This window comes from Bos mutus, chromosome 21 (assembly GCF_027580195.1).
Source record: "Bos mutus isolate GX-2022 chromosome 21, NWIPB_WYAK_1.1, whole genome shotgun sequence".
NCBI lineage: Eukaryota > Metazoa > Chordata > Mammalia > Artiodactyla > Bovidae > Bos > Bos mutus.
The window spans coordinates 57498329-57512737 of record NC_091637.1 but is presented as its reverse complement, the minus strand read 5'-3'; the positions used below and the strand labels follow the sequence as shown (position 1 = coordinate 57512737).

The window sequence follows — 14409 nt, the reverse complement described above, 5'->3', positions numbered from 1 at the left end:
TCATCCCCACTCCCCAGGCACCGGAAGAGCTCCCCGCCTCCTCTGGTTGCGCACAGCATGGGTCCTGCACCCTCTGCCATCGATTAGCCATTAAGTCACTTGACAGCCATTTCCTTCTAATTTACAGGGTATTGGCTGAAAGACCAATAAAAGGCTATGGAACAGTTTGGCGGACCCTGCAGGCCGCTGATTGCAGACCATGAGCAAGCCTGCGGCTCCTGGGAGCAAGCGGCAGTGTGTGCGCGTGCCCGAGCGTTCCCGGGCACACGCGTCAGCTTTTTGTGGTCAAGTTGCTTCCAGTAGAACAGGCACTTTTGAACACCCAGGTCTGCTTGACGGGCCTTAGGACCCAATGACTGGCACAGACTGCTCACACATATTTATTGAGCACCTACTGTGTGCTGGGGCCTAGACTAGGCGTTGGGGATGTAGTGATAAACAAGACTGGATTCCTGTTCACCTCCTCCAACTGGGGGAAGCAGATCAAACATATACACACCAGCAAATTAATAAATGAACTGTTTTAAAAGACTATGAATGCTATGAAGAGGGGAAAAATGAACCTCAGGGTAATGAGGAAGAGGAAGAGAAGGGGGGTAAAGCGAGGTTGCTTCTTCCATTCCAACTGTCAGGAGTATCATGCGTGACCCTTGAGGGGGCTTTATGGTTGGAAAGTATGGTTAGGGCTTTGAATGTTCATGATCACTTTTTAATTCAATTTTTTTTTACTAAAGCAATACATGCAAGTAATTAAAAAAGTAAAATGAGCCTCAGCCTATTCATAAAACCAGAAGCCCCCTGAGTGTCCCTCTTTCTCCCCCAAATCTCATTCGTAAGAGGCAACCACTTTTTAAAAAATATTAATTTACTTATTATTTGGCAGTGTCAGGTCTCAGTTGTGGCGCATGGTCTCTCCTGGTGTGGCCCAGGCTTAACTGCTCTGTGGCAGGTGGGGTCTTAGTTTCCTGATCAGGGATTAAACCCAAGTCCCCTGCATCGCAAGGTGAATTCTTAACCACTGGACCACCAGGGAAGTCCCAAAGGCAACCATTTTTGAGTGTTAGCTGTTTCTTCTGGTATTTCCCTCCATGTTCTAAGTGATATGGATACTCTACATTTTCTGTTGATTTTAAACATTATCCACTGTATCCATTATCCATTTTTCACTATAGAAGGTACAAGATTTAGAAACTAATACTACTCTGAAATGTAAATACAAAACACCTGCCCTCTTCCCAACTGCTTCCTCGAGGTTCCTTCAATGAGTGGATCAACGACTACCCAAGGTCCCCTCCGTATGACACTGTATAAATATTGTTCACAGCTGAGTCATGTAGTGTACTATGATTAGCTTCCTTCTCTGGAGTTAGCAGTGCCTTCTCCCAATATGTTCAGATACATTAGGTGATCAATTTGTCAGTTCCGTGTTTGTCTTGGAGATTCCGTCCTCCTCTCCAGGTGGATGGTAGCTCTCTCGGCTTGATGTGCAGCCATTGGGCTATCGTTGTCTTCAGCAGCTTTCCAAGCCTCGCCTCTGGGAACTTGCCACACTCAGCTCTCTCCCTCCCCATCTCCCACTCCAGTTCTTCCTTTCTTTAGCTTAACTCCATCATAGAAGATTTTTCCAAGGTCTTTCCTGAATCATAGACTCAATAGCAAATCAGTCAGTGAAGTTAGTTTTCTTTTTAGGATTTACATTATTTGGGGAGCTTTGGGGTGCCCCAGCAGAGGGTTAGCTCTTACTGAGTGTGTGGCAAGTTGAGAAGCCATGGTTCCTCGGGCAGCTGGGAGACTGTGGAGGAGGGCAAGAGAGATCCCTGTGTTGTCTGAGCCAGAATACGCCTCTGTGGTCATAGGAGGAAGCTGTAGCTCAGGTCACAGAGGTTTCCAGCCTTCCTCTCACATTCTTTGAGGACTCAGGGAGCTGCCCTCCTGGCTTCCAGCTGAGTCCTTACTGCTCACTCAAGACCCAGCTCAAACACACCTCCTCAGTCATGGGGCCCTGGGCTGGGGTTGACCTTTCTTTCTTGCCAAGTTCTTTGAGTTGTAACTCTCCCTTGATTTGCATTTCTGCTTTCTGCTCTTAGGTAAGTTAAAAACAGTTGGTGTTTGCATGTTTGTGTGCTTGTGCACAAGTGTGTGAGTGACTGTGTGTGCACACACACACACATTAGAGGGGGAAGCTGTCGTCCGGTCTCACCCATGTTGTCTGTCCCCCACAGCGCCTGCCATGTGCCTGGCAGGTAGTAACTCTTCCATGACTTTCTGTGTCATGAATGGAAGCTTGTTGTGTAGATTTGAGAAATTCCACCTTTAAAACTGACTCATGGTAAAGAATCCACCTGCAATGCAGGAGATCCAGGTTCTATCGCTGGGTCTGGAAAATTCCCTGGAGAAGGAAATGGCAAGCCACTCCAGTATTCTTGCCTGGAGAATCCCATGGACAGAGGACCCTGGTGGGCTACAGTCCATGGGGTTTCAAGAGTTGGACATGAGTGAGCAACTAACACCTGTCTCCAAGGGGCCTGGGTGCTGTGGTAGGTGATGAAATCCCCTCCCAACAGTAGGAGGCAGGCTTAGGGGCCAGCTTCTCTGTGTGCCTGGGATCCTTGGTGCAGTGGGGCCGTGGAGCCCAGTGCTGGCAGATGGAAGACTCAGACAAGTCCCTGCTGCTTAGACCTTTCTATCCCCAAGAAACTCCATTCTCTTGGAACTCAGCTCTCCAGATACACTGGGTCAAGGTCATGGGGCAGTGTAAGGGGATAGATAGCAATTCCTCATACAAGGAGTCCTCAGTGGCTCCCACTGCACTCAGAATAAGATCCAGAGGCCTTGTCCTGCCAGCCGGTTCCCACGAAAGACCCGAGTCCCAGAACCTCTGCAGCACCATCTTTCAGCTGGCTCAACAGACATGACTGAACATGGAAGCCCTGGGCAGGGGGGGGGTAGGGGCAGTGAACACAGGGGGCTCAACTGAGTGGGGCTGCTCATCAGCCACATGCCTGGCTCACCTTCCCTGGTGATGGCAGAGGATTCAGGGCGAGAAATGGGCTGCTGCTTCTCATCTTCAGGGGACACCCTCAGAGGCCCAGAAAGGCTGTTTTGCTTTTTGTTTTTTTTTCGTTTCTTGACCCAGCTTTGGAGAAGTCTGTGGTGTACAGAGGTGTCTCATGGTGGAACTCTGTGTATGTGAGCGTGCATGGATGTGTGTGTGTGTATGTGTGTACAATGCATATGTATGCATGTGTGTATAGGCATGTATGAGTGTATATGTGCATGTCTGTGTGGATGTGTGTTATTGAATGTGCATATGGGCATGGATGTGTGTGTAGTGTGATGTGTGTGTGTGTGTTGGGGGTAGTACTGAGGTCCAGCCCCGGTTGGATCCAGGGATTCCCTCAGGATGACGGCGTTGGCGATTAGAATAGCGATAGCTTAATTAAGTATTAATTAGAGATATAAAGAGTGGTTAAATAGGGATAGCTCAGTGAGAAAATTCAGTGGAGAAAAGAGGCTGAATAACTTGGTTTACGTGGAAAACCAATAAAACTCCAAGACAAGGAGTTTGCATCACCTCGTAGGCCGCAGGCGTCCTCCCGTTCTCCCGAAGGAGAGGAGACACCAAGGCCTCCCGGTCAGATCTTAGAAGCCCAGGCAAAATTAGTAGGCTTGACGAGCCTCCAAGTTCCAGATGGGAATTCAGCCAGAAGGTGAGAGAAAGAACGACATGGGGAGACCAAGCTTCGGTGAGCAAGGCCCGTAGCTTTATTTTCAACAGGGGCTTTTATACCCTAAATTGCACACAGAGGATAATAGGGGGTGTGAAATCATGCAAAGTCAGCAGTCTTTGATCCTTATCGAAACCAGGGTTTCTTTTCTGCAAACTTATCGTATACAAATGGTTTAGGTGATTTACATCATCTTCTGGCCAGAAGGCCTGTTAACATTTTATGACTCTGACAAAGGTTTGTCAACCATAAGACTTATTTTCTCTAAGAGTAATTATTTTAAAGTTTGGCGTCATCCTCCAAAGGTGTTAGATAATGTTGCATTCCTATAGGGCAAAGGTGCAGTGGGTTTACAACAAAGGAAAGAATTTATTACCTTAAGGGTCTAAAGTTGTTAAAACCAAGGCCACTACTTATTTTTTCTACATACCAACTATATTAATTAATACACTTCCAAGGATACAATACAGGAGATGTGGAAACTTGGCAGCAAACATTGGCTCAACAATGAAATCTACTAGTTTTATTCTAACAATTTCTAACTCTCCGAGAGGCTCTATACTATTTGAATATCTTAAGCTTCCCGTGCCTTTCACAGTTGGGAGACTGTAAACAATCGTATGCATAGCTGTAGGAGTCCGGGTAAACCTGTCAGGCGAGTTAGAGAGCCATCTGAGGGGTTTGTGAACTAAAACACTCTTGTCACGCCCAGGAACTTTATTAACTGGATCTGTAAGTTAACTCTTTTTCAGAGAGAGAGATGGTGGTGGGGGACAGCCCCCCGTAAAGTCAGAGGAGTAGGTGAGAGCACAAAGCAGGAAAGTAGGCAGACTCTGGTTTTGGGGGTAGATGCTCGAGAATTTCCAGGGGGACTCCTGAGGCTCGATCCTGCCTTTGCATATGTCGAGCCTCCTTCCTCATGACCTTTGCCATGGGCGGAGTTCCTCACGCTGGCTCCTGGCAGGGTAGGCCATGGGGGGAGTCTGAGACCTTTAACCTCATGTCGCTAAGAACAGACCCTCAGTAGGCTGCAGGACACAAGAAACGAGCCAGCAGCCTCTACTCTCAGGCTCTCAGAGCTGTTCTTTGCCTCCAGCTCCCCCCACCCCTCACAGAGCAGGGGGCTGAAGGGGGAACCCATCACAGTGCTGTCAACAGGAACCACAAGGGGGTCCTGGCTCTCCCTGCCCGGGCATTCTGCTGGTGGCGAGCCATTAGGGCCACCCTCCAAGCAGAGAACATGGGACCCCCAGGGTGGGAGTTTTCTCGAGGTGGGAGGCCCCGCCCCATGGCATTTGGGAATCAGACGTGGAGCCAAGGAAAATCTCACTTTCCTTTTTCTTGGTTTTAGGAACCAGGCCATGTAGGCAGCCGTGTGTGCCCAGCTTTTCCCGCACCCAGGCAGACGGGCCTTTCTCTGGTTTAGCAGGAACCCCTGGTGGCTCACAGAGGGCCGTGCTGGGTCCCCACCAGCCGCCCTAGCACTCAGGAGCCCTGCAGGTTGCACATTAGGTAGGAAGTCTCTGCAGACTGGAGACCACTGGCAACAGGAGCAGCTCTGCACTGACCCTTTCCAACTGCATCATCCTGAGAACTAACATGACTTATGGAGCACTTACTGTGTGCCAGATGCTCCTTAAAGGGCTTGACATGCATTAACATATTTTTTAATCCTCCCCATAGGACTCTGAAATGGACCCCGTTGTTGTGCCCATTTTATAGACCAGGAAACTGAGGCATGGTGAGGTTAAGTGACTTGTCCAAGGTTACACAGCCAGAAAGTGGGAGAGCTGGGTTTAGTGAGCTAGACATCTGCTTCCCAGCCCTTCCGCAGAATCACCCTAAAGTGCTGTGCTGAGAGAGAGGATGGGGATGAGGGTAGGTGTTCAAGGCAGAGTGTTGTCCTGCTGTAGGTAAAATTCCAGTGTCCACCAGGCTCCAGTGAATCGCAGAAGGGCTTCGGGGATGGGCTGGGGCAGCAGCCCAGGGAGCAGAGTGGCTGACAGCTCAGCTCCATAAGGGAGGGGAGCAGACCAAGTGTACTTCGCAGGAGAGCCCTTGGGACAGCCCATTCTCCCCTCGCCACACCCAGGTTCTTGGACTGCTCCTGAGAGGTGCTGCACTAGCCAAAAGGTGCCCTCTTTGCTGGATGGAGCCCCACTGAGACCCCCTTTCCTGCCTGGGAAGCTGGCTGAGCCATTGAGAAGGCATTGAGAATCCCCCTGGGATTCTCTCCTGGTCCTGACCCCAGTGTCCCTCCAGCCACCATCCCCTCCACCCAAGCCCCAGGAATAGGGGTCTTGCAGCCAGCAGCCTGGCTTTAGAAATGTCTCCTCTCCTCCTGGCAAAAGGAATCCTACTCATTTACTACCCTCTCCCTAAAAAAGGCTGGAACTCTGTGCCCGCCAGGCTCTACCCATCTCCCTTGTAAGTTCCAGCATTCCTTCATCTTGGCATTATCTACCCTCAAAGGCCCTTAAGCCTCATCGCCCCTGTCCTTACCCGTTTTAATAGACTTTTCAGACCTAGCCCAAGACTGAATATTTTAGGGAGAAAAGCAGAAAAATCTTTGGGCCCAGAGATTTTTGGGGGGAGAGGGGGCAGAGATTTTTGTCTTGATTTTCTGGAATTCTGATTCTGACAAAATCCTCTATATTGATGATAAATTTAGGAATGTCAATTAAGTCCCTGCAGGGCCTCATGTTGGGGGCCACACAGGATCTCGCTGTAAAAAAATGCACCCCTCACCCCCAGTTTTCCAGGTTAGGTAGACCTCACTGAGTCAGAAATCAAGCCCACACAGCAAGGTCAGAACTGCTTGAGGCCCCTGGAAAGGGGTGGGTGGGAGGGAGGAAGAGTAAGAGAAACAGAGGAAGAAAGGTCCTGGGGAGAGGGAGACTCAGAGTCTGTCATTTCCAGGAGCCCATCACAAACAAGGCAATTCATCTGAGCCTTTTCTGAGTTTCAGAAAGTGTCTGTGAGCATCTATAAAAATGGGGTTGGGGGCCCTAGAACACAGTATGTGCTGGATTAAAGCAAGATGACACAGGCTTCTGGGAGCAGGGTCCTGAGAACTTTGGGGAATCTCCAAGAGGAGGGTGGCAGAGGGCCTTCCCAAGGTGATTGGACCACAGGGCCCATTTGGGGATGGAGGGCAGAGAAGGCCTGCTTTATCATCAGGAGCAGCAGAATGGTGATTCAGTAGAAAGATGTCTGGGTCAAGACATGGTAGGAGTGAGTGGTGCTCCAAGCCCACCACAAACTGGTGGGGGGTCATCGGGCAAGTCATAGCTCTCCCAAAGCCTCAGCTTCCCCATGAAATGAATCTCGCAACTTCAGGCCTGGCTTCTTCAGGAGACCATTGTGAGAGGGGACAAGACAACCTGTGGCTGCTCATCGTGTCGCCTCTGAACAGGCCTGATAGTCCCATCCCCCTGAAACTACTGATAACTACCGCACAGACCCTCCCTCCCCTAAACTAATCGCCAACAGCCTTATCCCACAGGCATCAAACTGTCACTGCCTCCCAGTCCTCTCGCTGGGTTTGGGGAGGCGCTAGGGACATTTGAGAAGGCAGAAGCAATCAATCCCTAGGCTTTCAACGATGACTGTAAACATTCAGTTTAGTGAACACACAATGATACAGGAGGTGACCGAGCTGTCACCTCTTGGGCCTCAGGTCCACCCAAGAGACAGCAGGATTGTACCATGGGGTCAGTCTACCCAGCATGTATGGCGTGGACCCATCAGGAGGCTGTGGTCACTCAGGCCTGGGGCCAGGAGCTAAAGCCCTTCTGAACCCCAAAAGAGAGGAGGTGGCATCCGAGCCAGGCTGGAAAGCAATGCTGCGAATTCAGTCTCAGCAAGTGAGCACAAGCCTTCTCAAAACTTCCCTCCCAGCCTTCCCCATGCCCAGCGTGCCTAGGAGGAATGGCTCCTGGGGCTAAAGGGCCTTTGAAATGAGCTTCCAGCGGTGCAACATGAAGTGTTTGAGAACCACGGGTGTGCACTGATTTAGTCTGGACATTCACCATCATCCTCACCACCATTTCCCTCTCTGCCATCACCATGACGATCACTGCCATCCACTACACCACCGTTTCTGTTACCGCTGTCATCACCACCATCCACCACCATCACCGTCACCGTCAGCACCGCTGTCCCCTCCACCACCAGCATCACCATCACTGTCATCACCACCATCAACTCCACCATCGTCACCACCACCGCCTCCCTTACTATCACCACCATCTCCGCCCACCATCGCCACTGCCTTTACCGTCAATGCCACCACCCCTACCATCACCATCCCCACCTCCACCGCCATGACCAGCAACAGCACTACCACCACCCACCTCATCACATTTTCCTCTTGCCTTTGACCACCCAGAGATAAGACTACAAAGCCCAACCATGAGCACCTCGCCTCTTTTAACCCTCTGCACCCCCAATATTCATCTTCATGTCGATTTGCTCATATCAAAGAGATCAACCGAAGGCTGACCAGAGAGCATACCAAGCTGAGCATACATCGTGGTTTGTCCAGAACAGTTCCAAGTCACACCTATCTTCCCTGCTTTGTTATTCACTATGCCCTGGTTGCCTGACACAGTATATGGTTACCCTATAACATAAGACCACAAGGACTAGCGCCCCAAGGAAGCTGACCTGGACCAGAGCCTGGTGGGGTAACTGGGAGGGTAAGATACGCCCCCACCAGCTGCTGATAACTAATGGGTGTGCCTGCCTCCCCCTCCTTTGCCTTCCCTACTCCTGCCCCCAGGAAACCCCTGAGAAAAGAGGAGAACGGCACTGGCGTTGCTGAGTACCCTATGACTTCCTCGCAGAGCAGCAAAGGGGTGGACGCGAACAGCGCTGTGGTATGAGTCCGTAGGCCCCGGACTGCTGGCCAGAGGGATGCCTTGGTGGTGCTGGTGGAGGCGGGAAAGCAGGTGGACACGAGCTGACACTGGGCTTGTCCAGGACTTCATCGCCTTGCAGGCTTCGAGCCTCCCAAAGGAGAAAGCCTCCTTTGCCCAGCCTCGCCCCTTGGTCAGCCCACAGCGCGGATGCTGCAGACACCAGGCTGAGCCAGCAGGCAGCAGTCTCTGGGGTAGCGCCGCCATCCGATGCCCCATATCTCTTCCTCGTCTTGTGTCTGATCCGTGGACTGTCCCCCGGCTGGTGCCCAAAGCACACACCCAGGAAGGCCGGGAGCCTGTCTGCTGGGGCGAAGAGGTCCCCCCTCCCTTTCGCCTAAAGGAAACCTCCCCTCCCCACCAGGAAGCCCACCTTCTTCTTCCCCGACCACGCCGTTCCCGACAGAAGCCATGGGCACAGCCACGAGACGTCCCGTTCAAAGGTGCTCCCACCCATCCTCCCGCCGCCCTGTTGCTGTCTCAGTCTTCAGGGCCTGCCTTCACCCTCCCACCTCCATCACAGGCCCCTGCCTCCTGACTCCACCACGGGGGGCTGTGCGCCTTGTCTGCAGAGTCCAGACTGAGCCGAGAAGCCCGTTACACCCCCGGGTGGGGTCTGACCGTCCAGGGCTAAACGACGCCCTGAACCCCAGGCCTGGGGCCCTGGAAGGACGGGGGCCACTACCCCTGTCCTCAGACTCACTCCCACACCTGACCCTCAGAGGACCTGACGCTTCCCTGTGAGCCAGGCCCTGCCTTCCCCTGGCAGAGGCCACCCCCATGCCAACCCCACCACCGGCACTCCGGCCTGGGCCCCCGACGCTCCCTGAGGCCTGGTACTCCCCTGAGAACCCCCAGGCCTGCCATCATCCCGAGGGAGCCAGTGTGCTTCTGTGGCTGCCTTGAATGTCCCTTGTGTTCTGAAAGTGCTGAGCCCTCTGGAGTGGTTGGTGGACGAAGGGAAGGAAAGGAGACGGGAGGAGAGGGACCCTCCCGGCCTGGTGACCCCGTCTACTGGCGGAGTGACCCCCACCTGCCAGCCTGTTTCGCTGGTGGCCAGTCACTCTGTGGGCACATCACTGGGGCCCTGGAGACAGCAGCCTTGTGCTTTTGCACTCCCGGAGGGTTGCAAGAACACTTCTGGCCCTTGATTCCCTCACCCTCCATGCACTTGCATGGAGGAACCCATCACAGCCAGCGGCTCCACTCTCTGGCTATGCAGGGTCCGAGCTGGGGACCCTGTCTGTCTCCCAGCCCACAAGTGTCAGCTGTTCTCTGGAGGGCGTCTGGGCCACAGGTGAGACTTTCACATCCAGGGGAGACTGACAGACTGAAAACCAATCCCCGTTTGGGCTGAACCTTGAAACATCCATCATCCGGCAGCCCTGGTGCCCACAGAGGTGTCTGTGTGCCGAGAGCAGGGGAGAAGGTGAATGCGCCCTGACCTTGGCCCAGGTCCTGTCGCCAGGTCAGTGACTGCAGGCTGAGGACAGGCCCCGGGCAGAGCCTCCAGAAAGGGTCTTCCCTTCTTTTCAGTGTTCCCCGTGTGAGGACTGGGTTTGGCTCTGGACTGGCTTTTGCTCTCCCTGTGCGACCCCTGTGCACCTTAGCATGGAGCCACCTGTGGCCTTCCTCCCTGCCCCCACCCAGTGGGTACTCTGGTTCGTGCCCTCCACTTGCCAAGGATGCAGAGCTGAGTGAAAAGCAGGCCAGAGGCTGTGGGCCCTCAGCGGGACAGACCCCACCCCAGAGTACTTTCCTCACTGCCTGCAGCTCCTGTTGAGTCCCCTGCCTGTTCCCTGAGCAGACACCCAGGCAGGACCCCAGGCTGACGCACACACTTTTCTGGGTCCAGAAGTGATGCGAGAGCATCTTTGGCCAGAGGGAAGAATCCTGGCTAAGCGGTCGTGGAGCCCTGGGCAGTCAGTCTGGGGGGACATTGAGGGAGGCTGGGCACACCCCAACTTTTGCAAAAGCTCACTGATCCCACCTTCCCCAACCTGGACTTAAACCTGAGTGGCTCAGATTTTGCAATTAATCCTCCAGCCCCAGCCAGGCTCCCCAGAAAACCATCAGTCCTTCACTCTGGAGCTACTGTCTGCTTCCCTGGGGACACACAGCCCGGGCTCTGTGCAAAGCTAACATTTGCACATAAATTCCCCCAAATTGAGTTTGTCAAATCTCCTCTCACCCAGTCTTTTCTTCTTTACTAAGAAAAGACCCCAGTTTTTAAAAGAGAACAAACCCAGAACCGGCCATTTGGAAGACAGCCCTCACGGGTGCAGCGAGAGAGCCCCCATGGATTTTCAGCTTAATCAACAGAAGATCCCTAAAACCACCCACCCTGGTATTTGAGCTTAAACTTAAATTTCAGGAACGTATCTTCAGCCCCTCAACACGGACCAATCCTCAGGCTAGCCTGAACTTTCGAGAGTTCAGACTCTCGAAAGGAAAGGCACATTCCTCTTCTGCATTTTCTCAAATAGATATTTTTCGACCGTCTCCTGTCAAGCCCAGCTTTAGAATGGCATATAAGATCTTCCAGAGGTTTCAGGTGTTGCTTAGATGCTTCTAAAGCAAGTTTTGGAAGAAAGACTAATAGCTGTAAAAATAGACATATATATTATATACAGTTATATATATTTAAAGACATATCTATCTATATATATATATATAAATACTGTACTCTCTGAATCTGTACAAAGTATGATTTCAACAGCCCAGGTAGTGTGCGATATCTAATGCATGAATGTAAATACCCTCAGACCTGCCTTCCTCATGGTTGCTAAGAGTGCACAGGAAGAAGCCTCCTGTTCCCAGTTCTGTCTCAATGGACCAATACACACGTGGGTGCCCTCCTGTCCACCGCCGAGCCTCTGATGTTGATTCTGTGCTGACATGTTGTGCAGCAAGCAGGACAGGCAGCGTGGAGTGTGGGCTACATGCTGCTTACGAGGAAGAAAGCACCATGCCTTTTTATTTTCAATAAAAATATACTTATGAAGATGGCTGTCTGTTGTCATTTGTGGTGGGGGCTTGGCCCCGGGCAGAGTGGGAAGGAGCGAGCAGACAGTGCACAGGTGTGGTCCTCCCTTGAGGCCCTGCTACAGACCCAGGTACCTGGGATATGGCTGGTCTTGGTCCCTTGCCTGCCTGGTTTCTATATGGTTTCATCGTAATTCCCTGAGGTCGGCATTTATGGGGATTCCAAGGTACTCAGCTTTTCCCTCACCCCCCATCCGGCCACCTTGATCCTTGACTCAATCAAAAGGAGGCTGGTCAACCATCCTAGCTCGCCTGGGACTGGGAGGTTTTCCTAAAATGTCGAACCTTCAGTGCTGAAACTGGAAAAGTGCCAGGAAGATTGAACGAGCCAGTCACTCTCATTTGACAAGTTCTCGTGGGAATCATGGGGGGTCATGAACCCGCGGGCCACTCTGGAGGGGAGATGGCTAGAGCTGTGGCCAGTGGCGGGGCTCCTGCTATGTCCTTCTCCGGTCCAGACCTCGGCTCCCATGTCAGTCTGCAGCACCTCCTCACCCAGCTGCTCAGAGCGCTGTGGTGGCCGGCCCTGCACCCCCAAGCAGACGGGTCCCTGCCCTGCAGGAACAGTCCTGTTTCCCCGGACTTTTGGAGGAAAGGGGTTCCTCTCTGATTGGCAGGGCGAGATGGAGAGAGAAAGCAGCTGCCCTGCAGCCTCATCGGTTTTATCTGAGGGCTGAGACAACAGTTTGGAGACAGCCAAGGTCACGCAGACACAGACAGTGGGTGGGGCTGGGGTTTGCATGCAGACATGAGTATCTTCAGCACACAGCGCCAGACATGACTGAGGGAACCCCAGCTCAGACTATCTCCCCACAGGTGGGGTGCCGCAGGGCCCCATCACCTCTACATGTGTCCCCACAGCTTCAGAGTCAGCTCCACGGAGGCAATCAGGAGGGCTCTGTGTGCCCAGAGTCGGGGGGTCAGAGTGCTCTCCAACCTGACAGCTCAGGGGGATGTCGGCTCAGCACAGGGTCTCAGGAGGAAAGGGCCCATGTCCCATGCCGCTGGGATCAGGGCAGAGCGGGGAATCCATGGAGGTCCCCATCGAGAGCCAGGAGGTCGTCATCTCGGTGGTACCCCCTGGAATTCCACAAGCTGTCATTTGCTGAAACCCAGTACAGGTCCTGGCATACAGTGGGTCCGCAGTGGACAGTGGCCGTCACTGCTGTCATTGCCACTGCGGTCGTTAATAAGCTGCCACCTGGGCCACAGCAAGAGCTCTTCTATCCACTGGCGGCTCACTCAGGTCCCCCCGGAGGAGATGCAGTGGAACATTTCGGGCCTCGTCTCAGTGGCCCTGCGCTCCAGCCTGGTTAAACTCATGGTAGCAAACCCTGAGGCCAACCAGGCAGGAGGCAGGGGACACCAGGCCTGTGTGCGAGGCGCTGCCGACTCCTGCAGGTGCCTGGGCGGGGAGTGGAGCATGAGGGTGGCAGCAGGAAGCAGGGCCAGCCTGGGAGAGGGGCGGGGAGGGGCTGAGGACTGGGGCTGAGGAGCCATCAGCACAGAGAGGCAGAGTCCCCTGTCACGTCCCATCTCCACCTGCATCTCTGAGGCTTTTTGCCAAGATTCCAGCTCCAGAGACCAACACGGCAAACAGCAGCATCTGCTCTGCCCACCTGCCGGCTTCATGCCCACCCATGAGCCTCCCACCTCCTGCTCAGGGTCCTGCCCCTGGCACCCTGGTGTGAGACACAGTGAGATCCACAGGTCCCCCCGGGGGGCCCCCGGAGGCGTACTGGAATGACTGCCCCTGACCAAGGGGGGATGGCCATTCTTCCTTCTCGGCAACACTGCGCTAAGACACACCAAGTGTGGCATCTCAGAAGATGGTTCGGTGAGTGGGAGTGAGCAGTGGCACTTAATTCCAGGTGGTGGCCTCCCCAAGGCCTCATCTTGGGGCTCACACACGTACCCCACCTGACTAGTGACCAGCCCCACCAGACACTCACTCTCCTCCTCCACTCTACCCTGCCCCCCTATCCCTGCCCAGGCCCTAAATGCCTTCTAGTTCCCCTATCCCTTGCCTCAAATTTGTTGCTGTTGTTGTTCAGACACTAAGATGTGTGACTCTTTGCAACCCCATGGACAGCAGCATGCCAGGCTTCCTTGTCCTTCACTGTCTCCAAGGTTGCTCAGACTCCCATGTCCATTGAGTGGGTGATGCTGTCTAACCATCTCATCCTTTGCTGCCCCCTTCTCCTCCCACCTTCAATCTTTCCCAGCATCAGGGTCTTTTAAAGTAAGTCAGCTCTTCACATTAGGTGGCCAAAATATTGGACCTTCAGCTTCAGCATCAGTCCTTCCAATGAATATTCAGGGCTGATTTCTTTCAGGGTTGACTGGTTGGATCTCCTTGCTGTCCAAGAGACTCTCAAGTCTTCTCCAACACTGCAATCCAAAAGCGTCAATTTTTCGGCGCTCAGTCTTCTTTATGGTCCAACTCTCACATCCATACATGACCACTGGAAAAACCATAGCTTTGACTGTACGGACCTTTGTCAGCAAAGTGATGTCTTTGCTTTTAATATCTATGTCTAGGTTTGCGGTAAAGAATCTGCCTGCAATACTGAACACCCAGGTTCCATCTCTGGGTTGAGGAGATCCCTTGGAGAAGGAAATGGCTATCCACTCCAGTATTCTTGCCTGGAGAATTCATGGACAGAGGAGCCTGGTGGGCTCCAGTCCATGGGGTTGTAAAGAGTCGGACACAACTG

The 14409-nt window shown here is 53.0% G+C and overlaps 1 protein-coding gene across 3 annotated transcripts in view; it reads left to right on the top strand.

Annotated features, from left to right (window-relative positions):
* Positions 1–11651, top strand: part of PRIMA1 (proline rich membrane anchor 1) — a 70927-nt gene extending 59276 nt beyond the window's left edge. For 2 of the 3 annotated variants that reach the window (XM_070357880.1, XM_070357881.1), the window contains exon 5: positions 8512–11651. In XM_070357880.1, coding sequence (XP_070213981.1) covers positions 8512–8614 — 103 coding nt within the window. In that variant the 3' untranslated portion in view covers positions 8615–11651. Of the gene's footprint in view, positions 1–127; positions 5241–8511 lie in introns of all 3 variants that reach the window. The other variant, XR_011461549.1, reaches the window with a different exon arrangement.
* Positions 11652–14409: the final 2758 nt, after the last annotated feature.